The sequence below is a fragment of the Mercenaria mercenaria genome, chromosome 10 (genome assembly GCF_021730395.1).
Source record: "Mercenaria mercenaria strain notata chromosome 10, MADL_Memer_1, whole genome shotgun sequence".
Lineage (NCBI taxonomy): Eukaryota > Metazoa > Mollusca > Bivalvia > Venerida > Veneridae > Mercenaria > Mercenaria mercenaria.
The window spans coordinates 24,273,408-24,300,944 of NC_069370.1; the positions used below are offsets into that span (position 1 = coordinate 24,273,408).

Sequence of the window (27,537 nt, forward strand, 5' to 3'; positions counted from 1 at the left end):
ACGGTCGGCTTCTGCCCACCCGATCATTGTCTTATCAGTTCTAAAAATAGAATTTGTATACAAACACGATCTCTCCTATATTCATTTACATCAAACAATAAAGGGAGGTAATTTGTCATAAATTCAGTCAATATGTATCTTCACTGATTGTCCAAGTCAATCTGATGACATAAATGAAATTTCAGATTACTATCTTCGTTAGTTACGCAGATACACCCATTTTAATTTGAAATAAAGGGAGATAATTTGACATAAAATCAGTCCATAGTTATCTATCCTGATCGTCTCGGTCCACCTAATGACAATAATGAAATTTCAAATGAGTTCTATAAGAACTTACTGATATAAATCCATTTTGATTAAAATCAGGGGAGGTAATCAGATACAAGAGATCACAGAGTGATCTTGGAGCCCACCATTGAGCCATTTTTGATTGTTCCAAATTTCAAGACTAGCTCAAGGTCAAATTTCATTTCAGTACACATCACTGTGCATGTGGTCCAAATTTGAAAGCTGTAGCTTGAGAAATGTGAAAGTAGGTCACAAGATCAATTTCAAGGTCAAAGTTCATTTCGATAAACAAAACTATGCATGTGCTTCAAATTTGAAGCCTGTAGCTTTAGAAATGTGAAAGTAGGTCACTAGGTCAATCTCAAGATCAAAATTCATTTCGGTACACAAAACTATGCATGTGGTCCAAATTTGAAGGCTGTAACTTGAGAAATGTGAAAGTAGGTTATTAGGTCAAAATCAAGGTCAAATTTCATTTCGGAACACAAAACTATGTATGTGGTCCAAATTTGAAGCCTGTACCTTCAAAAATGTGAAAGTAGGTCACTAGGTCAATGTCAAGGTCAAAGTTTTTTTCGGCACACAAAACTATGCATGTGGTCCAAATTTGAAGGCTGTAGCTTGAGAAATGTGAAAGTAGGTCATTAGGTCAAAATCAAGGTCAAATTTCATTTTGGAACGTGGTCCAAATTTGAAGGTACCTTCAAAAATGTGAAAGTAAGTCACTAGGTCAATGTCAAGGTCAAAGTTTTTTCCAGTGCACAAAACAATGCATGTGGTCCAAATTCAAAGGCTGTAGCTACAGAAATGTGAAAGTAGGTCACTAGGTCAAAATCAAGGTCAATTCTCATCTCAACTCGTGTCAATGCTCATCTTGCCACTCAAAACTATACATGTGGTCCAAATTTGAATGTTGTAGGTTATTGACAAGAAGATTTTAAAAGCTTTTCCCTATGTAAGTCTATATGAACCATGTGACCCCCGGGGGTGGGGCCATATTTGACCCTTGGGGGATAATTCGAACAAACTTGGTAGAGAACCACTAGATGATGCTACATAACAAATATCAAAGCCCTAGGCTTTGTGGTTTGGACAAGAAGATTTTCAAAGTTTTTCCCTATATAAGTCTATATAAACCATGTGACCCCCAGGGCAGGGCCATATTTGACCCTAGGGGGATAATTTGAACAATCTTAGTAGAAGACCACTAGATGATGTCACATGCAAAATATCGAAGACCTAGGCCCTGTGGTTTTGGACAAGAGGTTTTTCAAAGCTTTTCCCTATATAAGTCTATATAAACCATGTGACACTGGGGCGGGGCCATATTTGATCCCAGGGATATAATTTGAATTATCTTGGTAGAGGACCACTAGATGATGCTTCATAACAAATATCAAAGCCCTAGGCTCTGTGGTTTTGGACAAGAAGATTTTCAAAATTTTTCCCTATATAAATCTATGTAAATTATAAAAATAAACAAAGGGCCATAGCTCACTCAATAATTGTTGAACCAGTCTGATTTTCAGGGGGACACAACTAGAGTACATCATTCTGACAAAGTTTGGTCAAAATCCCCCCAGTAGTTTCTGAGGAGATGCGGTAACAAGAAATTGTTAACGGACGGACGGACCATGGACGCAGAGTGATTTGAATAGCCCACCATCTGATGATGGTGGGCTAATAAAATAACTCTGGAACCTATGATTGGTTCTGACAGATTCATCATGGAATCCAAGATTTATTGTTGTTGAAGATATTTTGCAAGTTTGTATCAAATCAAACCATAAACGAAGTCTCTATATGGCTGCAAAAGCCAAAATAGCAGATTTTGACCCCTTTAAGGGGCCATAACTCTGGAACCCATGATTGGATCTGGCCAGTTTTCGAAAGGAACCGAGATATTATGCCAATACAAATTGTGTGCAAGTTTGATTAAAGTTGATTGCAAAATGTTGTATCTATCGTGTTCACAAGCCAAAAATAGCAAATTTTGGCCCTTTAAGGGGCCACAACTCTTGAACCCATGATGGGATCAGGCCAGTTTTCGAAAGGAACTGAGATATTATGCCACTACAAGTTGTGTGCAAGTTTTATTAAAGTTGCTTGCAAAATGTGGTCTCCATCGTGTTAACAAGCCAAAAAGGGCAAATTTTGGCCGTTTAGGGGCCGTAACTCTAGAACCCATGATGGGATCTGGCCAGTTTTCGAATGGAACCAAGATATTATGCCCATACAAGTTGTGTGCAAGTTTGATTAAAATCAAATACAAAATGTGGTCTCTATCATGTTCACAAGGAAATTGTGAACTGACGGACGAAGGGTGATCACAAAAGCTCACCCTGTCACTATGTGACAGGTGAGCTAAAAAGTACTGGTTTGTCCAAACAGACAATAACTAATGCTGTGTATGTAAATATTTATAACTGACCCCAAAGTACATTCATGTCTGTCACTTCTAACAATAGTTTTAGTGCTCTTTTTGTCTTTCTAAGTTTTATGACAATAAATTGAAAAGTGGAAGTGCAAAGTTGGCATGTTCCCCAAGACATAGATATTTCAAATGCAAAATTAGTTCTGGTACATTGATTTTATATACACAAAAGATGGTAGCATAGTTGACAAAGCTTTAATTTCACAACTGTTGTTTTATCAAGACAGCAGTTGATAATTAACAGATATATTAAAAGAAATGTAGTAACCACATCTATTTAAGTTGCAGTGAGTATACCATTTGTGGCCGCCTAAAATCTCTTCTGCCAAAGTTTGAAATACATTGTCATCACTTTTTGCTACCTCTACCATTTTTTAGGTGGATGGTCTTGTGTCAACATTTTTACCTTAACTCCTCTGAAACTACTGGTCAGAATTACACCAAACTTGGTCAGTAGCATCCTGGCATGGATCTCTATGAAGTGTTTTGGGCCCCTTTTTTATGGGGCGCTAGAGCTAAAATTAGAAATCCCTTTAAATGACTTCTTATGAACACCTGGAATGATCTTCATCAAACATAGCCTGTAGCATTATTATTATTAGGTCCTGTCTCAAACTTGTTTAAATGGGAGCAGTTAGCCTCCTTTAATGGGTCAATAGGGCCTTCATATGAATTTTCATCATGAATCATTAAATGGATTTTCATCAAACATGGCCTGTAGCATCAATATAAGGTCCTTTCCAAAAATTTTTTAAATGGAGGCGATAGGCCCCTTTTAGGGGCAATAGAAATACCTTAAAACAATTTCTCCTTGCAAACTGTTGGATGGAACTTCATTAAACTTTATCCTGTAGCATCATTTCAAGGTCTTCTTTCAAATTTGTTTAAATGGTTTGACAAGGGACATGGAGAATTAAAAGAAATTATTTCTTTTAAAGTTTTCTTTCATTTTATTATGCCCACCCCCACCACCCTTTCAAAGGAGGAGTATTTTGTTTTGCAGATGTCTTACGATCGGTCCATCTGTAGGTTTCCGGATGATAACTCAAGAACACTTGGGCCTAGGATCTTGAAAGTTAATAAGGAGGTTGGTCATGACCAGCAGATGACCCCTATTGATTCTGAGATCAGTAGGTCAAAGTTCAATGTCACAGTACGGAACAGTTAAAACCGTTTCCGGACATTAACTTGAGAACGCTTTGGCCTAGGATCACTGAACTTAATAGGAAGGTTGATCATGACCAGCAGATGACCCCTATTGATTTTGAGATCAGTAAGTCAAAGGTCAAGGTCACTGTGTCCCTGAACAGTTAAACTGTTTCCGGACGTTAACTTGAGAAAGCTTAGACCTAGGATAACGAAACTTAATAGGGAGGTTGATCATGACCAGCAGATGACCCCTATTTTTTATTTTGAGGTCAAAGGTCAAACCTAATTATGCTCCAGGGATAAATCTGACCTTTGCGCTCCATTTTTGACCTACTGACCTTGTTCATGCACTCTGCATATCATCTCATCGCTACCTGCCTGTAGGCAAAGATAAACATCAAATTTTTGGATGGATACACCAAACACAAAATATGACAGACAGACAGGCAGACAGACACATCTCATAACATAATATGTCTGTTTTCTCAAATCAGGCATATAAAAACCTCTTCTTTAGCAAATTCTTTAGCAAATTGCACCCTATTGACAAAAAAACAACAAAATAAATACTATTCCTTAAATGTATTTCATTTGGAAACAAAAGCAAACTTTGTTTCAAAATACCAATGCACTAAAAACATATTTTTGAATCTAATATCACTGATTCAAAGTTTACTTTTTTCTATAAACACATTTATATACAATAAATGTATAAACGTTTGCTTTTATGTTAACAAGTCCAAACCACAATAATTTTCCTATAGATACACATATTCTACAATGGTAGGTCTTTAGGATCTCTATCTTCCTGCGTTGGAGCTGTTTCCAATTCTTTATCTAAAATGTAAATAAAATGAAAATGGAAGTTAAAACGTGTGAAGGTAGTATTGCAGGAAACTAAAATACTGTAAAATTATTTAATTTCATTGGCATGAAATTTCGTGGTTTTGGTTAAAACTGCCATTTCATGGGGATATGAACTCGTGGATTTCAACTTTTGAGCATAAAATGAATGGGTATTTTGCTTGTTCGTTGGGATTTAATTTCATTGATTTACACAACCACGAAATCAATGATTTTACAGTACAATAAACATGGTAACCATCCTTTAACAGATGTTATTGTAAACATATACTGTCTACTAATATTAGTAATGATAATATTAGCTTTTCAGCAAAAGACAAATATCTAAAACAAGTTACTGATCAAATCTCTTCTTCTGTATCAAGTTTTCTTTAACCTTGATTTCTCAAAACCATTAATTTTACACATCATTCTAACACGGGTACTTAACAGTGCCTGCGGTACTGACTGTGCCGACGAGGATTGAAGGCACCTCGCTTCCTGTACCGCAGGTACTTCGTCAATGTTTACAAAACGAGCGAGATCGGCGAGTCATTTTGTTACTGCATGGAGTATTTTTTCAAAAATCGGGGAATGTAGCGGGGTGTAGATGTATCTTATCTACATATCCATGCTAAAATTTGTGGCAAATGATCAATTTCCTAGAAACGTAAGGACAAATAAGTTGAGAATGAAACGTGATTTTTTCACATCAGTGACTGTTTAGACTCCATTTCTTTTCGCTGACTCAAACGATGTCGTCTCTGCTGTCGTAAATTGTATTTATAAATGACATGTGATCTGCTAAAACATAAAATGTGTCCAGAAAATTCCGAATTTGAACGTTATGCCACTTTTGGAAAAGTGCCGCAGGCATTTCGACGATGCCGCAGCCCCTTCGAGGTGCCGCAGGCACTTTCAAAAAGTATCGGGACATAAATTTGGCCGAAACTAGACAAACAGACAAATGGAAGAACAGAGAAACAACATTTCCTTCAAGAAAACGAAAAGAAAAACGGGTGTGGAATAGTATGCAGTGGAATGCAAGTCAACTGGAGTCAGGTACCCTCATATTGTCGCATTTCAGAAAGCGGTCCGCAGAATAAAAACCCTACTTTCATTTTCACGTAAAACAACTCGAAAACAAGCGAATATTAGCATGAAAAGTGTCCTATTTTATGTAAAATTAATTCCACGAGTGGAATGATGCACATTTGGCTCCCGATTTATGCGAAAATGCGCGAAAAATAGAAAACTTAAGATCTATTTATTAGGGACTTCTTTCGGCTACACCTACACCACGGAAGCACATTTTTGACCAGATTACTGCATTATAACCTCTGCCACGAGATATGTAGGTAGCTGTCAGGATACTTCAAGAAATTATCATGATAAAGCGAAGTTTTCTAATAAGAGTCTCAATAGTCAGAAGTTTCCTGTAAATATTATTGCGATGATTCACATTATAATCTCGATACCATTTGTGTAAGAGCCCATTGTGGACAGCTGACATTTACTAGCTAGACAGTTATTACCGTATAAAATCAGAAACTATATCGATGTTTGAAATTTTCTGTAGTTATTTTAATAGCCTAACGTTTCCTGGAAATATTAAGTATATCAACAAAAAAAAATATTTTAAAAATGTTTTCAGAAAAAATGAGAACTTAATAAGTATAGCTCATAAACGATCAAACGGGAGAATTTTAGTAGTTTTTACATGTACGTAAAACCCTATTTTATTCCCTGCAAACAAAACTTTGAAAAAAAACAAACCAACAACATATCGAGCAGCATAGGGTTTTTATTCTGCGGACTGCTTTCTGAAATGCGACAATACGAAGGTACCTGACTTCAGTTGACTTGCATTCCACTGCATACTATTCAGCACCCCTTTTTCTTTTCGTTTTCTTGAAGGAAATGTTGTTTCTCTGTTCTTCCATCTGTCTAGTTTCGGCCAAATTTATGTCCCGATACTTTCTGAAAGTGCCTGCGGCACCTCGAAGGGGCTGCGGCATCGTCAAAATGCCTGCGGCACTTTTCCAAAAGTATCATAACGTTCAAATTCGGAATTTTCTGGACACATTTTATGTTTTAGCAGATCACATGTCATTTATAAATATAATTTACGACAGCAGAGACGACATCGTTTGGGTCAGCGAAAAGAAATCGAGTGTAAACAGTCACTGATGTGAAACAAGAGCACCGCCTTGCGGGTGCTGACGCTCATCTGATTTTTTTTGTGTAATAGAAATATTGTCCTACCCATGATTTTCTAAGTCTAAAAAGGGCCATCATTCTTGCAAAAAGCAGGATAGAGTTATGTTTCTTGATGTACAGTGTCCACTTATGATGGTGAAAAACTGTTGCAAGTTTTAAAGCAATAGCTTTGATAGTTTATGAGAAAAGTTGACTTAAACATAATACTCAACCAAGAAAATGATTTTCTAAGTCCAAAAGGGGCCATAAATCTTGCAAAAAGCAGGACGGAGTTATGTTTCTTGCTATACAGGGTCAACTTATGATGGTGAACAAGTGTTGCAAGTTTTAAAGCAATAGCTTTGATAGTTTAGGATAAAAGCTGACCTAAACATAAAACTTAACCAAGAAAACTGATTTTCTAAGTCCAAAAGGGGCAATAAATCTTGCAAAAAGCAAGATGGAGTTATGTTTCTTGATGTACAGGGTCTGCTTATGATGGTGAACAAGTATTCCAAGTTTCAAAGCAATAGCTTTGATAGTTTAGGAGAAAAGTTGACCTAAACATAAAACTTAACCAAGAAATCTGATATTTTCTAAGTACAAAAGGGGCCATAAATCTTGCAAAAAGCAAGATGGAGTTATGTTTCTTGCTATACAGGGTCAGCTTATGATGGTGAACAAGTATTCCAAGTTTCAAAGCAATAGCTTTGATAGTTTAGGAGAAAAGCTGACCTTAACATAAAACTTAACCAGGCAACGCCGACGCAGACGCCGACGCCGACGCCGACGCCGACAACCGCTCAAGTGATGACAATAACTCATCATTTTTTTTCAAAAAATCAGATGAGCTAAAAATCACATTTCATTCTCAACTTATTTGTCCTTACGTTTCTAGGAAATTGATCATTTGCCACAAATTTCAGCATGGATATGTAGATAAGATACATCTACACCCCGCTACATTCCCCGATTTTTGAAAAAATACTCCATGCAGTAACAAAATGACAAAAATGACAAAAATCACTCACCGATCTCGCTCGTTTTGTAAACATTGACGAAGTACCTGCGGTACAGGAAGCGAAGTGCCTTCAATCCTCGTCGGCACAGTCAGTACCGCAGGCACTGTTTAGTACCCGTGTCTAAAGAACTCTTAATGTGGTACTTGGAACATTTCAGATTTTCATGAAACAGACCCTGTTAACCTTTCACCTCAAAGTGTGACTTTGACCTTGGTGCTTTAGGTCTGGGTCTTGCAAGTGACATATTTATCCTCTCATTATGCAGAACATTTGTGCCAAGTCCTTTTAACAAGAGCTGTCACAAGAGACAGCGTGCTCGACTATTTCGAAGCTGGATAGTGAAACTGGGCACATCTGAGGAAACTAGAGCTGTCACTGGAGTGTTTAATGACTCCAATTGTGGATGATGATATTGCACAATAGCCTGAGTCTATGTCAAAAATATCAACTTAAAGTAATAAGAGAGGTAAAGATAAAATGTATCAAAACACTATATAAGTATATCCTAAGCAAAAAGGGGCATAATTCATTAAATATTGGTGCCAGAGTTATGCACCTTGTGTCATGTAGTGTGGGTGATGATGTTGAACAACTATTTTAAGTTTGAATCAAATCCATTCTGTAATAATAGAGACAGAGTGAAAGTGCATCAAAACTTTAACCTAAAATTCTAAGTAAAAAGGGGGAATAATTAATGAAAAATTGGTGCCAGAGTTATGCACCTTGCATCATATGGTGTGGGTGATGATGTTGAACAACTATTTTAAGTTTGAATCAAATCCATTCAGTAATAATAGAGACAGAGTGAAAGTGCATCAAAACTTTAAACCTAAAATTCTAAGTAAAAAGGGGAAATAATTCATGAAAAAATGGTTCCAGAGTTATGCACCTTGTGTCATATGATAAGGGTAATGATGTTGAACGATTGTTTAAGTTTGAATCAGATCCATTCAGTATATACAGAGATAGAGTGAAAGTGCAAAAGTTTAACCTGAAATTCTAAGTAAAAAGGGGAATAATTCATGAAAAATGTGCCAGAGTTATGCATCTTGTGTCATATGATGTGGTGATGATGCTGAACAACAATTTTAAGTTTGAATCAATCCATTCAGTAATAACAGAGTAGAGTGAAAGTGCCCCAAAACTTTAACCTGAATTCTAAGTAAAAAGGGGGAATAATTCATGAAAAAATGGTGCCAGAGTTATGCACCTTGTGTTATATGATGTGGGTGATGATGTTGAACAACTATTTTAAGTTTGAATCAAATCCATTCAGTATTAACAGAGATAGAGTGAAAGTGCATCAAACTTTACCTGAAAATCTAAGTGAAAAGGGGGGATAATTCATGAAATATGGTGCCAGAGTTATGGCCCTTTTGTCAATGATTGGTGATGATGAGGAATAAGTATTTCAAGTTTGAATCAAATCCATCAAGTAATTACAGAGGTAAGTTGAAAAAAGAGAAAGTGCACCAAAACTTTAACCAAGGTGGGGACGCGGAAAGACGCCGACGCTGGGGTGAGTAGGATAGCTCTCCTTATACTTCGTATAGTCGAGCTAAAAATGATTTAATCCCATCATGGATGGCCGAACAATAATTATTTATTTGGGTTTTACGGCGCATCAACACAGTATAGGTTATATGGCGCCAAACAGGACTACAAATTTCGGTTTCATATCTCATTTACATCGAAATAAAAACATGAGGTATGGAATCAAAATTTGCATACCTGCTGGAATCACAAGAGTTACAGCACAACCAAGTGTTAAGACCCTATTAGTCGCCTCTTACAATCATGCAAGGGTAAGGCAGTGGTTCCAATTCTTTTCATACATGATACACAGATAATCCCAGAACCACATGGGGCCGGCCAAGCAATGAACCAGACACAGTGTTAAGGACAGACAGATGGAAGGACACATGCACCATTACACCATAGTTTTGTTATTCAAAAACAGGTGTATAAAAAGCATTTACTTATATTAAAATGCTTTATGAATACCCACAATTTTTTATATTGATTATGGATGCAGGTCTGGAACATCAACCTTAATGTACAGTTCACCACAAGCCAATTTCTAAATGGATCTAATATTGTGGATCACTGCTTGTAAACAATCTCTAAATGTTAGTATGTATTATAATACATTCATACCAACAAAGTTGAAAGACGGAAATTTGGTCATATCTTGGCCTGCAGCTTTGTACTGATTTTGTAAGCGATCTATTTCAAATTGGAACTCTTTCATGGTCTCTGGAGTGGCATCTACCAGTTTTCCACCTGCTGACCTGTAATAAAGAAATAAAACTAACAACAGGGTCTAAAGTCTCTCACTTGATCCTGACCAGGAGACTTTGAATATATGTCATCATAAACTTTCAAGTAAAGCCTATTTTAACATTACATATAAGGAAGAAGATTATGACAAATATAAAACTACTAAGAAAAGAAAACTTGGGCTCATATTCATAACACTTTATAGTAGAAAAAAATCATTAATACTGGAATTAAGATTTCTTATAATTTTCAGTTTCATTTTAAAACCATTTTTGTAGATTATTTAGCTTACAACTACTTTCACTGAACAGTAAAATGGAACCTGAATCTACCTTTCACCCATACAATAATTTAATAGACAGGAGCGACAAAGTGGCCCTAAGTCGTTCACCTGATCCCGACTAGCTGACCTTGACCATTTGTATGATACAATGAATGGTAACAACTGTTCTTTTATCTATCTTTCACTTGATGTAGATTCTGTCATCAGTTTAATTTACATACTGTTGATGCAATGGGGAGGGCTGTTTATTATCTAGGAAAGACTTACAACCCATTTGCTATTTTTCATGTCAATATTACATGTTCAATTTTGACTGTAACATATACACATTCTGCAAGTTGAGATGAAAATAAGTAATAACAAGAGCACTGCCATGCGGGTGCAGACGCTCATCTGATTTTTTTGTCTCTGTATAATAGAAATATTGTCCTACCCATGATTTTCTAAGTCCAAAAGGGGCCATAATTCTTGCAAAAAGCAATGTAGAGTTACAGTACTTGCTGTGCATAGTCAGCTTTGAATGGCAAATAACTGCTCTAAGCTTTAAAGCAATAGCTTTGACCATTAAGAAGAAAAGTTGACCTAAACACAAAACTTAACCAAAAAATCTGATATTTTCTAAGTCTAAAAGGGGCCACAATTTTTGCAAAAAGCAGGATGGAGTTATGTTTCTTGTTGTACAGAGTCAGCTTTTGATGGTGAACAAGTGTTGCAAGTTTTAAAGCAATAACTTTGGTAGTTTAGGGGAAAAGCTGACCTAAACACAAAACTTAACCAAGAAATCTGATTTTCTAAGTCAAAAAAGGGCCATAATTCTTGCAAAAAACAGGATGGAAATATGTTTCTCGCTGTACAGAGTCAGCTTATGATGGTGAACAAGTGTTGCAAGTTTCAAAGCAATAGCTTTAATAGTTTAGGAGAAAAGTTGACATAAACATAAAACTTAACCAAAAAATCTGATATTTTCCAAGTCCAAAAAGGGCCAAAATTCTTGCAAAAAGCAGGATTGGAGTTATGTTTCTTCCTGTACTGAGTCAGCTTATGATGGTGAACAAGTGTTGCAAGTTTTAAAGCAATAGCTTTGATAGTTTAGGAGAAAAGCTGACCTAAACACAAAACTTAACCAAGAAATCTGATTTTCTAAGTCCAAAAAGGGCCATAAAATTCTTGCAAAAAGTAGGATGGAGTTATGTTTCTTGCTGTACAGAGTCAGGTCAGCTTATGATGGTGAACAAGTGTTGCAAGTTTCAAAGCAATAGCTTTGATAGTTTAGGAGAAAAGTTGACCTAAACATAAAACTTTACCAAGAAATCTGATATTTTCTAAGTCCAAAAAGGGCCATAATTCTTGCAAAAATCAAGATGGAGTTATGTTTCCTGCTGTACAGAGTCAGCTTATGATGGTGAACAAGTGTTGCAAGTTTCAAAGCAATAGCTTTGACAGTTTAGGCGAAAAGCTGACCTTAACATAAAACTTAACCTGGCAATGCCAACGCCGATCAAGTGATGACAAGAACTCAACATTTTTGTCCAAAAAATCAGATAAGCTCAACAATCACTTATGTAAAATGGACCAAGGAGAGGACGTTATAGTGATGCCACAGCCCAAGTCAATCGGTTCATGAGAAGAAAATTGTTAAAAGTTTTTTTCTAATTTTTGTCCTTGGGGTCAAGTGCCTCCATCTGAACAAAATTGGGACAGGACCTTGCCAGGAACTATAGACCATGTTTGATGTAATACTGACCAGTTATTTTAGAGGGGGAGATGTTAAAATGCTCACAACTGGATGCCAGACTATCCACTTATACTGACAGCTCAACCTGAACAAAGTTCAGGTATTACAGAGCTAAGAACCAAAAATAAAATTTGGCATAAGACCTTGACCTTGACGCACAAGTTCTGTATATCATTTTGATAAGATCACCATTTTTACCCCCAAGTTTTCATAAATATCCTTCAAAGTGTTTTGAATTACATTGAACAAATACATAATCCTTATTCCTTGGTTCTAACATTTTAACCTTCAACTGTAATGTTGACCTTGAGCAAGCAGAATTGGAATACTGGTTTTGGTTTTCATTTTAATGAGATGAACATTTCTGCAGAATTTCATTAACAGGAGGTTGAGAATATACGAGGTCATCAGATGGACACGAAATCAGACATATCAAGTGGAAGCTATACACCTCCATCTTCTATGGGAGAAAGCAAAATGATAGAAGTCACTTACTTCTTCTTTTGTGCATATTCCCTGATTTTCTCCACAAATAGCTGTTGTACTGGATCATCTGCTTTTTGTGTTAGGACTACTGATGCACAAACATTGCGACAGGCCTGTTGCTGCAAACACCGACCTACCATGCATAGTCGAGTCAAACAGGTTTTAGTTAACATCTTCACCCTTAAAATAAACAGAGTACTACTTGAAAATTTAGCAAGCAAAAAAAATAACGTTTTCATCAGATTCGATTTGTATCTCAAGCAAATGCAGGTTACCGTATGTGACATGTCCTCATCAAACTAGAGTTGTCACAGGAGTGACGAATTATACCCCCACAATATGGCCTTGTCACAGAACTAAGCTAATGTCAAAGCCAAACTTGCTTGACCTTTGACCTACTGACCACAAAATCAATAGAGGTCATCTGCTAGTCATGATCAACCTCCCTATGAAGTTTCATGATCCTTCGCCCAAGCGTTCTCAAGTTATTGTCCGTAAAAGGATTAAATGACTTTTGACCTTTGGAACTCGAAATCAATATGGGTCATCTGGTTGACATGACCAACCTCCAGATTAAGTTTCCTGATCCTAGTCCCAAGCATTCTCAAGTTATTGACTGAAAACTGTTTAAATGTTCCAAGTCACTGTGACCTTGACCTGTGACCTACTGACCTCAAAATCATTAGGGGTCATCTGCTAGTCATAACCAACCTCCCTATCAATTTTCATGATCCTAGGCCCAAGCATTCTCAAGTTATCATCGGATCCGAAAACCATTTAGCTGTTCCAAGTCACTGTGACCTTGACCTTTGACCTACTGACCTCAAAGTCGAACTTGACCTGTGTTTCATGATGTTACACCTGTGTACCAAAATTTAGATCCTAGGCCCACGCGTTTTCAAGTTATCATCCGGAAACCATTACACTGTTCCGAGTCACTGTGACCTTGACCTTTGACCTACAAACCTCAAAGTCGAACTTGACCTGCATTTCATGATGTTACAACTGTGTACCAAAATTTATGATCCTAACCCAAGCATTCTCAAGTTATCATCCGGAAGCCGTTTAACTTTTGAGGGTCACTGTGACCTTGACCTTTGACCTACTGACCCCAAATTTGAACTTGGCCTGTATTTTCTGATGTTACACCTGTGTACCAAAAATTATTTAAATTGGTCAAGCCTTTCTGGAGTTATCATCCGGAAACCATGCAAAACCAACGGACCGACCGACCGACCCACCACGAATGAGTCTTCCCATTTGTTTCGCTGAGTGCATTGGCACATGGTGTATGTTAGAATGGTAGTATTTTTATATACGCTAAACGAAAAAGGATAATGCAGCATGTTTTGAAATATATACATAACATATTCATCAGTGTCTTCAATTCTTAGCATACTAGCAGCAATTGTATCTGCCTTTGCAACCAGTGCAGACCAAGATCAGACTGCACTGTTTGCTGTTCAGTCAGTAAATCTTCAGTGAATACCCCTATGAACCATAAATGTTAATGTCCAAATTGAAAGACAGACTCATAGAGTAGTCCATTTTAGAAAATTAGCAGAGTAAGATTTATAATCTGGATCATTTTTCTTGCACTCATCACCAGTAAGTTGCAAAGTGGGCATTATTTGAAAGGTAAACAACATAATTATATTTGATCAGTTTCATTGCAGTTTATCAAAAGTTAATTTCAAAATACTTAACAAACATGCCAATCCACTGTACCTGCAGGCAACAGGTAGTTGAATTGATTTAGGTTGGGGGAACTTGAGCTCTTTACACGGAAAGCGCTTAATGCTGATTGTGACAAAAAGCCAAAACTTACATCATTTTTAAAAAAAAAAGTTTTGCAAAAATTTAATAGGTTTTAATAGTATTTTACTATCTACAGATTTCTGGAAAAATGCTTATATAGTGGTGTCCGGTAATATCACGGGTTCCCTCGTATCGCGGTAGTCTCCTTTTGCCGGACATTCTTCGCCGAGCAGCACCGCAGTGACTTACATTTGTAAACAGGTACCACGGGATTTTGTTTACAAACATTTTTTGCAAAATTCCATTGTAAATGGTAAGTATTACTTAGTTTTATCGCAACCATTCAATATCTCAAAATTATGCATCTGCTCATCACCCCTTCCCGCCCAAGAACGCTTTTATTTAAATTAAACTAAATCCACAACCTGGACAGCTTCAGAAAGTTCGTCTGATCAATGCATTGTTTTTATGAATGAAATTATTGCGGTCATATGATGACGCAAGTAAGCGTGTCCCGCAGCTGTCAAAATCAAATACCGTGATATTTGAGAACTATGGGATTGTTAAAGTAGGTCAAATATGACTGACATTTTATTGTGTTTTTTACATATTTTTCACTTGCTGAGAAAGAAAGATGATTTGCAAGTTATAACAGACAGTTGGTTTAAAGTGTTAATGCAGAAAACAAACTGAAGATCAGAATTTATTGATATGTTATTTATGTTCCGACTGTTAGTACCGCGATACGAGTTAACTGCATTCTACCCGTGTATTAGTCGCAGAAAAAAAGGAATCTCAAAAACATGTAAATGTGTAAGGAAATGCGATTTTCTCGGCATTGGTTGGCCATTGTTGCAGCACCTGTAATTTTAACAAATGTGACAGTGTGTTCGGGTTTAACGTCTTTTCAACAATTTCAAAATTTGATAAAAGATAATTTTCTCTAGATTTTTTTTCTATATGCCTGTTTCTCATCGATTCGAGCTTTCTCATCGATTCGAGCCCTTTTGTTTTAGTAAAATTCATGCTTATGTAACTTGTTCTTCCATCAGAAACTTGTGTCATTTACATTTTAAAATGCCTTGGAAAATATAAGTCATGAAACCGCTGAAAAATTGAGTAAATACTGTTTTAATATTTTGCATCAAAAATTGCTTATTTCAAAAGAAAATTACACAGCGAGTAATATTGTGAGCCCAAATTTCAAATTAAAAGCATCCTGCATGAGCATAATTCTACTGTTGTAACAAGTGAACAAGAATTCAATCTTGATAGAAATTTGCTCATGGAAATAGACTGTGCAAACATTATTATTTATTGACCTACAAAACAAAGAGCTCGAATCGATGAGAAAGTTTTTAAATGATGTGGAGTTTGACCTCCTTCAGTCTCGTGCAAAAAAGTACATATAAAAGATGATAACATTGTAATTCTTAGTGTCCATTGTTAAATGCAAATATTTTTGTAACAACAAAAAAAATTTATTTAACTGAACAGGGAAGATATCAAACCAACAAGAGAGCATGTTCTCCATGGCTCACACCCAGCCACAATATACTATTTAACTGAACAGGTTTACAAAAATATGCACACCCCTAAAAGATTTAAGAGGCTCAAATCAAGGAGAAAGCAGCATATTTGAAATAAACTTGCGCATTCTAAAATGCGGGTTTCAATTTATGAATTATTCTCCGAGTTTCATTGATTTTCATTGCTTGAGCTTATTTGAGTCTTTCGCTGAGAGACAATGTTTAGATCATCATCAACTTCAAGAGAATGTCTCTCATTTTCAATCCAGGCCAAGTCTCCACAACCTGTAGTTCTACAAATAAACATTGGACTTCAATATTTTACGATTTTGACATTTCATATAGTCCGACGTTTCCTTTAGAGCGTTCCGCAAAATATCTTGCGGAAGGTTTTACAAGTTCACAGTGGAAGTGACTGAAAAGCGATAACTAAATACCAACAACGGACAAAGAAACCTATTTTACACACCAATTGAATATACTGTCTTACTGAAAATATTGAAGATCTGTCCGCACTCTCAAAGTGAAATTTACATCCATGCACTTTCGCAACACAACACAAAACTGTCAAATCTTCTTTATTTTAGTCTCACAATCAGCTTTGAAAAAAATGCGGCCGGTTACTAACGTATTGTCTATGTAGTATGCATATGTTTATAATCGATGGGTGTATCCAGTATTTATTGTTTTTAATTTAATTAAAAGTTATTTCAATAAATTATTAGTTCATATCAAAGCAGTTTGAAAGGCTAGTCAACGTGTATTTGGCGGTACCCATGCATTAAATAATGGCCACAGATTTTTCACTAGTGCCGTAGGCTAAACGTATAATGTGTCAGGGAAGTGATTGGAGGTGCAGTTTTAGTTACGGTAAACCAATATATCACGTGCTTGCGAGTTTTCCTACATCAGTGTCCGACAAATCAATTGCCCGGAGCCCGCGGGCTACCAGAAATTTTCGTCGGGCTACCAAAAAAATACTGGCGGAAGCCCGCCGGGCAACCATAAATTTGAAGCATCAGTAGCCCAGTTATTGTATATTTTACAAAACTCCCCAACAAAATCATCAACATCCGGTCGTTTACTCGATTGTAACTTGCAATAAACAACTTTCCATGTGTACTGATTAACGGGTCGTAAACCGTCCTATTAGTTTAACCCCGCCCATTTATCGATAATTTCAACGGTGGCTGCAGAAGCAGTCTCCGCCTACGAATATCAAATATGCAAACTATCGTGGACTGCTCTCCGCTCGACTAATCAAAGTCGACCGATTTAACGATAGTTAATTATGACCGATGTACCAGTCAAAATCTCTAAATTCAATCGGATCCTCTCGTACATTACCGACGACTGATTATGATAGGTACCACGCTTTCACTGCTTCAACAGTTCAAAGGCTGGGAACCAGCGTAAAATGAGTCATTAGTAACATGTCTGTCAGCATGTGCGAAAAATGTAAAACATAAAAACTGTCAATTTACTACACGAGTCTTTTGTATAATGCCGATTTCTTTGGTCAATACCATTTCATGATTATGTGAACATTTAACTAGAGATTATAGAATGTTTATAGAATGTACAAGTACCGTATTTACCCTAAGTCTTGGGACAGCATAAAATAATTATTTTTTTCACTGTCCCAAGACTTATTTCCCGAAAAATAATTATTTTGAAAAGTGTCCCAAAAATATGGACACAATTCTCGGTCATCGGGTAACATCCCCCACCCACCCGTGTTGAAAGCGAAAAAATAAACGTTTAACGATTATCGGTAATTATTCTGTTGATAAACAAAGTAATTGGCCTTGTTTTCATCATCAATTAACACCCCCTCAAAGAGCTAAAAGTGTGTCGGTATCATGACATTAGAAGTGGAGATCAAAGCGGTATAGTTTCCCCGAGATTTTCATGGCATTACGTCATGTTTTCGCGCCAAGTTGTACATCACTGTGTGATCGTACCGCCTCAGTTCTTTAAAGAGCTGACAAGTAGATCTAGTGTTGTGAAAATCAATGAAAAAAACTTCTTTTTAATTTGTTAAAGTGAATGTGCAATATCCCGTATAAGCTGACAGGTAAACGTGTCAAACTATAATAGCGGATATCTTACCTCTGTGACCTATTTGCCCTCAAGGAAATTTCAGAACGGTTTGAGAAGAATATCTTATTATAAAGTGTCGTGTCAAAAAATACATGTACATGCACAAAGATTCATTCAAAACTTATTTAAAACAAGAGCACCGCCTTGCGGGTGCTGACGCTCATCTGATTTTTTTTTGTATAATAGAAATATTGTCCTACCCATGATTTTCTAAGTCTAAAAAGGGCCATCATTCTTGCAAAAAGCAGGATAGAGTTATGTTTCTTGATGTACAGTGTCCACTTATGATTGTGAAAAACTGTTGCAAGTTTTAAAGCAATAGCTTTGATAGTTTATGAGAAAAGTTGCCTTAAACATAATACTCACCCAAGAAAATGATTTTCTAAGTCCAAAAGGGGCAATAATTATTGCAAAAAGCAGGATGGAGTTATGTTGCTTGCTGTACAGGGTCAGCTTATGATGGTGAACAAGTGTTGCAAGTTTCAAAGCAATAGCTTTGATAGTTTAAGAGAAAAAGTTGACCTAAACATAAAACTTAACCAAGAAATCTGATATTTTCTAAGTCCAAAAGGGGCCATAAATCTTGCAAAAAGCAGGATGGAGTTATGTTTCTTGCTGTACAGGGTCAGTTTATGATGGTGAACAAGTGTTGCAAGTTTTAAAGCAATAGCTTTGATAGTTTAGGATAAAAGCTGACCTAAACATAAAACTTAACCAAGAAAACTGATTTTCTAAGTCCAAAAGGGGCAATAAATCTTGCAAAAAGCAAGATGGAGTTATGTTTCTTGATGTACAGGGTCTGCTTATGATGGTGAACAAGTATTCCAAGTTTCAAAGCAATAGCTTTGATAGTTTAGGAGAAAAGTTGACCTAAACATAAAACTTAACCAAGAAATCTGATATTTTCTAAGTACAAAAGGGGCCATAAATCTTGCAAAAAGCAAGATGGAGTTATGTTTCTTACTATACAGGGTCAGCTTATGATGGTGAACAAGTCTTCCAAGTTTCAAAGCAATAGCTTTGATAGTTTAGGAGAAAAGCTGACCTAAACATAAAACTTAACCAGGCAACGCCGACGCAGACGCCGACGCCGACGCCGACAACCGCTCAAGTGATGACAATAACTCATCATTTTTTTTCAAAAAATCAGATGAGCTAAAAACGCAACAACATCATTGTTTTTGTTTCTTTAAACCGCGTCCCGATTTTCTATTTACGTTCACGAGGTCACGTAACAGAAATCTGTTTGCCAAAAATCGTTTTACTTCATATTTTTAAATTGCTGCCGCTTTTTCATTATTTAAGATTTTTCTATTCTGTTTTTTGCACTTTTTGGTCAAAAGTCTGAATTTTATGCCTATAGTTTGCATCATTTATTTACTTTTAGAAAGAAATAAGTATTTAGGATCGCGCTCTTTGAAATTTTGCAAGTAATTTTATGAAAATTCGACCTTTTTTATAGAATTTTGCCTACATTTCTGTCGGTACCTTTTTAAAATTGTTATAGAATTCAAATTATATTACTTCTCAATCTACGCTGAAAATCTGAAGCGATAAAATCAAAAAATGAATGTGTGACGCGCGTTTTTTGTATATGTGTCAATAAACAAAAGTAACGGCGTTGTAAGTTAGACATTACGATAGGTCGCACGTGCTCTTGGAATGGAAAATTACCGGCATGGCGTTTTGATAGCTGTACGATTCGCGGGTAAATTCCAGTCAGTGGTAAATAAAAATAAGTAACTAACGGAAAACGGACTTCCTGGCTGCAGTAAAAAAAAAATATACAACACTTAACTGGTATGGTAAAAAAACACTCTACTGTCAAAAGAATATCAAGTAAAAACACGACACGAAAATGTTAAAAAAATAATCTTTGGTTCTTATAATTATTTGACATTTTGATCGATACAAAAACCATACAATGTATAATAACGGTATTTGACTTACATCATGAATCAGTAACAACCATAGTCCCAACACTTAGGGAGGAAAAATATGCTGAGAAAATACATGTCCGAAAAATTAGGGACAAGAAAAATAATTATTTTTCCAGATTTTAAGGGTGTCCCAAGATTTAGGGTGTCCCAAGACTTAGGGTAAATACGGTACTCAAGTTGATCTCAGTATTGACACTGGTGGCAGTATCATTGATTGGTCACCCCTTCCCCACCCTAAGACCCTGATACCACCCTGAAAAAAATTCTGACATTCTCAGGTGTTCCTTAATATTCCCACCCTACAAGACCCCTGATACAATCCTGAAAAAAAAATTCAACTATCAAAACAGTAGTTTGATAGTTGAAAAAAAAATTGCAGGGTTGTATCAGGGGTCTTGTAGGGTGGGGATATTAAGGAACACCTGAGAATGTCAGAATTTTTTTCCGGGTTGTATCAGGGGTCTTAGGGTGGGGAAGGGGTGACCAATCAATGATACTGCCACCTGTGAATATTGACAGTGACTTGCAATTTAAATACATTTTGTGAACATCTAATAAGGTCAACTTGAGTATTTATACTTTCTATACCCCTTGAGTATAAATACTCAAGTTGACCTCAATACTGACAGAAATTTACAATTTTAATATTTTAAGACTTTTAAGTTGTAAACTAAGAGATACTTGTGTGAAAATGTTTCTTTAATAAGATGTTGTATTAACTTCAACTTGTACTTCTATATTATGATTAAAGAGAATGAAATGTTTATCTTTGTGTTTTTAGATTTCTGTTATTAACAAAATATTGTTAAAGACTAATCTTATTCTCACATCTCAGTAAGTCAGGTACGGATAGAGCAAGTTAGTACTTTCATGGTTAATTTTCTGGGCAACTACAAGAAAATGCTGGGCTACCAGAAAAAAATTCTGGTAGCCCAGTGGGCTAGTCCAAATAATTGTACTCGAGAGTTGAATATCGTTATATTATTTTGACTTGTCGATATCCGCCTCCGAGTACAAACCAGAAAAGGTAAAGAATGTGGTAGCACTGTCCTCTTCTTTGCGTAAGTAACACCCAATGGCAGTGACTGGGAAAGAAATTTTGTCCATGGGACAATGGCTCGTCATACACAATAAATTATGTGACATTTATAAATCTTATGTGACATTCAGAAATTTCTATGGGACAATTGCGACTTGTAAACTAAGAACTGGCATTGTAGTATGTACACATTTCATATTAAAGAAGCTCTCAGTAAAAAACAAATATAGTAACTAAAACTGTAACAGCTTGTCAATAAAGAAAATTATTGAAAACTGACAAAAAATGGAAGTCTAGAATAAAATACGATTTTAAAACATGTTTTTAAACACTGGAAGCACTTTGAATCTGCACACTGAATACATTCATTTGTGTAAGATTTGCACTATTAAATAGTTTCATCCTTTTGCATTCAATACAATTTAGACATATGACCCAGGGCTCATCAGCACTTAAACTTATGAGACATTTTTCATTTTTATGTGACTATGGCTCATGTCTCATGGGTTTCCCAGTCACTGCAATGGAATCCGTTGGGCGGGAATTATGTTATAATAATGCAACGGATAAAAAAAAAAGAAATACATACATAGAAAGCCTGTAATTTTTCCTTTTCAATGATGTATATATTACCGAGATTTCTTGAGAAAATTTCAAACTATGGCAGTTAAAAAATTGCCAAGGTTTAACACGAGTGTACTACATATTGGAAAATGGCCGATTACCGGTAAACACATTACTACACGAAGCGTTTTCATTGGTCACGCCTCCGACCGCCATCACATGAAGACGCAGGGTTTTTTTTCGGCCGTTTTTATAGCCGTTAATGGGCTATATTCCCAATGCAAAAAAGTATGTATTTTTCCCAAAATGAGTGCAAAAATTCCCAATCTACATTCTGAAAACAATTTCATCAAAATTGCACAAAAACTGACCAAATTATGGACAATTTTGAAATTGAAGTATGTTAAAGAGGTTGTACAATGTGAAACAAGTGTATGAGAACGTGCTTAAATGCATTCTTACTATATCCTATGGGACTAAATATTTCCCAATTTGGAACATTTGCGCGTAAAAAGTCCCAATTTTGGGGGTATAGGCTATGTTCCCAAATTAGCTAGAAAAAACCCCGAGACGATTTAAACGTTAGAGGTTTAAATTTTTTACATCAGAAATTCTTGATAAATATTTCCTGTTCTTATGCTTTTTATTTACTATTTATGATTTAAAACAACAGGTAAGCAGTTAGGTCTAAAGAAAAATCGTGACTACTGATAAATTGTAATTTCAATTGACCACAGTTTCCACCACAGTTTTGATTGTTTCTGGTTGCGACCTCTAGGTAGACAACGTAAAATATCAAAATGTAAAATCGGCCTGCCCGAGGTCTCATTATTTAGACTACCCAGTGGGCTACCAGTAAAATCATAAATTTGTCGGACACTGTACATTACATCTCAATAAAATAAGGTAGAAATCTGTGCTATGCAAACGACTGTCATTCGATTAAACTTGACACAGGGACATGTTGAACGTCCAAATATTAAAAGACACCCCGTGCAAGTTTAAAAATTATGTTATTGAACTATCCAACCTCATGACATCCCTCAGAACCCAGAGAGGCATCCCCCGTTTTAAAAACAATGCACAATTCCTTCAATTTAGATAAAAGAGGTACTCCCCCACCAGGTTTTTTTTTTAATTTCTGGAATAAATACTTAATATATCCTAAGTAAATGCTCTCAAACTCAAAGACATGTATGTTTCAGTGGGTGGGGTAAAAGTGCATAGGCCTACAACAATAAATAACTGTTTCATGTACGTATGTTTGCAAAACAAATAACAGCACTAAAATGAACATAAACATTTGTATTTAATGTTCAAACACAATGCTTCTACTGTAATATTTTACAGTATAGACAGATTTCTTACTTTTGACTTTTACTCGTCCGCCGCAGTCCTAAGCAGTTACAAAAATAAGATTAAACGAATTATTTTTAATCGCCGGTGATCGGGCGGTCCTGCAATAAACCACTAAGGACCACTAAGGACCTCTAAGTGAGCACTAAGGACCACTAAGGGGTGACTTAGGGTACAGTAAGGACCATTAAGAAAAATCTAAGAAATAAATGGTAAAATAAAAAAGATATGAGTAAATTATTTCAGGCAGTTTTCTTTATACCATCAAGTGAATAGAAATATCTAAATATAGTGAATCTAAAATATATGTCTTCGAATATAGAAGCTTATATGATAACTTTATACAGAAATAAATATCAATAATTAATTTGTCATAAATATTTCCCTTTCTAAGAAATTTAATGAGTATATTTTGCAGATTTCTTGATTGCATCCATTCAAGCTGTCTGTTTGATAAAATCTTTCAATTGTATTAAATTGTTGCTCTGTTGTATTGTAAAAACTGTTACAAACAACTATTCAGTGGAAAATGATATTTAATTAGTCCTTTGTAGGTACACTTATGGCTTTTGTACCTTTTTTCTCCTCAAAGTAAGTAATTCCAATTGCAATTAATTTAATCAATGTGATTAAAGGCCTAGATTTTGGCAGTGGGCCAAGGGATTTCTGTCTTCACCAGCACAGTTGGGGGCTAATGACCATCACAGTATGGTTCCAATAAACAACAACAACAACAACAACAATAAATTTATTGCATTAAACATTTTACAATGTCTATAGCAAACTGACAACTCCAACACGAACATAGCTTTACGGAAGATCTTACATGTACTTAGTTTCTGATTTTACTTGCATGGTATAAGAATTTGGACAAATTTATTAACACATTTCTAGATTTTATTGACAAAAGGTTAGATAGTTTTTGAAGCGTAGGCCATGTAAAATAATATCTCTTTAGATATTTTTGTCTGAGATCTTTGTATTTAGTACATATTAAAAGATGATGAAATTCATTTTCAACCATATTTGATCTACATTGAACACATATTCTATTATTTCTTGGAACATTAACATGTCTACCTGTTTCTATGAAAAGATCATGGGAAGAAGTTCGAAATTTAGTTAAGGCTATTCTGTATTTTTTCTCTTGTATTTTGTCTAAGTACGACTCAAAAGCAAATGAATGTTTGAATAAACAATATGTTTCTAAACGAGGTGAATTATTAATTGCCGCATACCAGGTTTGATGATATATGTCTATAATTCTTTGTCTAATGATATTATAATTTAACAACATAGTAAATTGATTTTGCCACAAATACGCTAACCCTGCTTGATCTAATATACATTTTACTTGATACGCCCAATTGGTTTGGTTATAGGTAACGCCATTATCAACATCAGTCTTTAACATACAATACGTTTTAAACAATAAAGAAGTATCTTTCTGTTGTAAAACTTTAAGCCAGTATTTTATAATTATTAGTTTCCTATAAATATACATCGGAATTCTTCCTAATTCCCCGTAAACAGCATCCAGATTGGTGGAAGTTCTCACACACAGTAGTTTTCGACAGAATTTAGAGTGCACAAATTCGACATCCGGGCTTTTATGATAGCCCCAAATTTCTGCGGCATAATTTAATATAGGAGCTACAAGTGTGTCAAATAAACCTAATTTCTGTGACACTGGCAGTTCTAACTGATTATTTACAATAAACAAGTTATGCATGGAAAACGAAGCATGTTGCGCAACTAATTTTTGCGTGCGATTCCAATTTCCGTTTTTAAATAGATAAAACGCCTAGATATTTAAACGTTGTAACAACCTCTATACGTGAATCATAAAGATAAAAATCATGGGAGGTATGACGCCCGTTTTCGAAAATCATAACTTTTGTTTTGTTTACATTTAAACGTAATCCCCATGTATTACTGTAATTTTCAATGTCATTTAACATTGACTGAAGAGAAAATGGATCATACGCAAATATAATCGCGTCATCGGCAAATAATAGAAGAAAGATTTTAAGATCATTTATTTGCAACAAACCATCTATATTGCTATTTATGTTGTTTATGATATCATTTAAGAAAAATAAACATAACAAGCTACTTGACGAATCACCCTGTTTTACGCCAATATTAGACTGTATATATGAAGATTTATCTGCCTTGTATCGCACATACGATTTTACAACATTATACATAGATTTTATAGCCTTGATAAATTTTGAACTAATATTTTCCTGCATTAATTTATGCCAAAGATACAGCCTATTTATTTTGTCGAACATTTTTTCCCAATCTAAAAATGCAGTATACAGTTTTCTTTTAGACGCTAATGTTTGAGAAATTAAAGCATGTAAAATAAAGATACAGTCTACTGTAGACTTGCCTCGCTGGAAACCAAATTGATTATCTATCAGTTTCTCATGTTTTTCGGCCCATTTTGTGAGACGTGCAACCAGAAGTCTAGAGTATATTTTAGACAGGATATTATTCAAAGTGATACCTCTGTAGTTTTTAGCTTCGTCGGCGTTCCCTCCTTTAAAAATAGGTATTATAATTCCTTCTCCCCAAGTTGTTGGGAAAATACCATCATCTAATATTTTATTATAAAGTTTATGCAGAAAAGGAGATATAATGTCAAACGAGTTCTTAAAAACCTCAGAGATCAATTGATCTGTCCCTGGACTTTTGGAATTACTTTGCGCTGAAACAGCTGCTTTAATTTCTGTAATGGAAAACTCTGTGTCCAAGTCATTGTCTAAAACATTATACTCACTCGGTATTACGTAGTCTGCATTATTATTTTCAGTTTCATAAAGCTGATTAAAGTGCGTGTATAAATCATTAATATTCAAACTATTTGATTCATTATTATTTTGTTTATACTGCCGCTTAACATTTTTCCAAAAAGATTTTGGATTAGTTTTAGCTAAATTAGATATACGTGTACCTTCTTTCTTGTAAAAAGCCTTTTATACTTTCGTTTTGTTTTAATGTACGTTTGTTTTTTATTCAAGAAATTATTCTTATTAATTAGACTTTTATCTCGAATAAATGCATTTCTTGCTTTATTGTATTCTTTGCGTGTTTCATAACATTCTTTATTAAACCATTTTCTCCTCTCGCTATTGCTATTTATACATGTACTATTATTTATAATTCGCGTTTTTCCGAAGATTTGAAAAGTTTGATCTTGCATAAAGTTAGTGAATGACTCAACAGAATGATTCACATTACTACTCTCTACGCTTTCAGTCATGCGTTGTAAAGTTGTAAAATTAGCCAATAGATTGCTTCGGAATGTATCAACAAGTGTGACGTCCCACACAATGAAGCGCTCCTGTACGATAACATTATCACGTGACTGTATTTGTGGGGGTTTGCATTCAATGTTAAAATTTAATGCGCAATGGTCAGAAAATTCATTCGGTTGCATAATTTGGAAGTTCTTAAAGTATTTAAAATCTTCGTATTTTAGCAAGAAATAGTCAACCACTGACGCACCATTCCTATTATAAAATGTCATGCTTCCTATTCCTTTATCCAAGCCTAGCCTAGAATTTGCTATTAATAAATTTGTAGATTTACATAACTGAATAATACGTTTACCTTGAGTATCTAATACCTGATCTTTACTACATCTCGGAAAAACAACATCATTATACAATAATTCTGCATTATCTAAATATGCATCACGTACAAGATATTCAATTTCATTCGAGGTTCTACCGTTTAAGTCTCCAATTATGCATGTCTTTCCTAAGGCATTATACTTTTCAATTCCAATTTCTATTAAATCGAAAATATCATCATTGTTAAAACGTGTTATAATTTTAGAATCATTAGGTTTAATATATGTACTACACAAATATATATCCTGATCAAACTGAAAAAGACTCTTACAAAGTTTAATCCATACTATTCCACACTGGTGTTTTTCTACGACTTTAATTTTGCTTCTAAATTTTGATTTAAAGTAAATGGATAATCCTCCACTATATCTACCTTTTCTGGTATTCACAGATTTATTCCAAATAAATGGTCAACATCATAACCTTTTATATTTAAATTGTAATGCGTTTTGGGTGATACCCAGGTCTCAGATAGAATAATCACATCGTGAGATTAACTATTTCTAAGAAATCAGTATCGGCTAATTTTCGCGTTAATCCATTTATGTTCCAGGAAAGAATGTCCAAACTTTCTTCATGACTCTCCTAAGCTGTTGTGGGTGGGGGTGTGTATACAGCACCGTCGATGTACAATTTATCGGCGACAAGTTTCACTGTCTTGCCTTTCTTCTTTTCGTTTCTCATAACGGAATAAAGCGGTTTACGAGCCTCCCGCCATTTTTGAGGTATTTGGACACCTACGCCAAGTTGCTTTGCCTTAAGATCGTCCTTCAGGTTAAATGCCGTGGCACGAATTTCTTCCCTATCAGAGAACGAATGAAATTTGACGATTATCGGTCGTGGCTTCTTGGAAGTATTGGGATTTCCCATTCTATGAGATCT

At 35.4% G+C, this 27,537-nt stretch overlaps 1 protein-coding gene across 2 annotated transcripts; it reads right to left on the reverse strand.

The window, feature by feature from the left end:
• Positions 1-4,441: 4,441 nt before the first annotated feature.
• LOC123559630 (ATP synthase-coupling factor 6, mitochondrial-like) lies at positions 4,442-23,145 on the reverse strand. 2 transcript variants are annotated; one of them, XM_053552531.1, is made up of 4 exons: positions 23,024-23,145; positions 12,732-12,902; positions 10,096-10,229; positions 4,442-4,711 (listed from the first exon to the last, which is right to left on the reverse strand). In XM_053552531.1, the coding sequence occupies exons 2-4, from the start codon at positions 12,893-12,895 to the stop codon at positions 4,650-4,652; spliced, it is 360 nt and encodes a 119-aa protein (XP_053408506.1). In that variant the 5' UTR covers positions 12,896-12,902; positions 23,024-23,145; the 3' UTR covers positions 4,442-4,649. The 2 variants fall into 2 exon arrangements, with proteins under 2 accessions (XP_053408506.1, XP_045207533.1); XM_045351598.2 differs by lacking the exon at positions 23,024-23,145 and adding an exon at positions 16,500-16,564.
• Between the last annotated feature and the right edge of the window lie 4,392 nt (positions 23,146-27,537).

Bases quoted from the DNA above. Each gene is read 5' to 3' on its own strand.
- LOC123559630 (XM_045351598.2), bottom strand. From the start codon at position 16,549: ATGGATGTAAATTTCACTTTGAGAGTGCGGACAGATCTTCAATATTTT. The intron at 12,903-16,499 runs GTAAGACAGTAT...GTTTATTTTAAG, and splicing joins ACAGATCTTCAATATTTTCA to GGTGAAGATGTTAACTAAAA. The intron at 10,230-12,731 runs GTAAGTGACTTC...TCTTTATTACAG, and splicing joins GAATATGCACAAAAGAAGAA to GTCAGCAGGTGGAAAACTGG.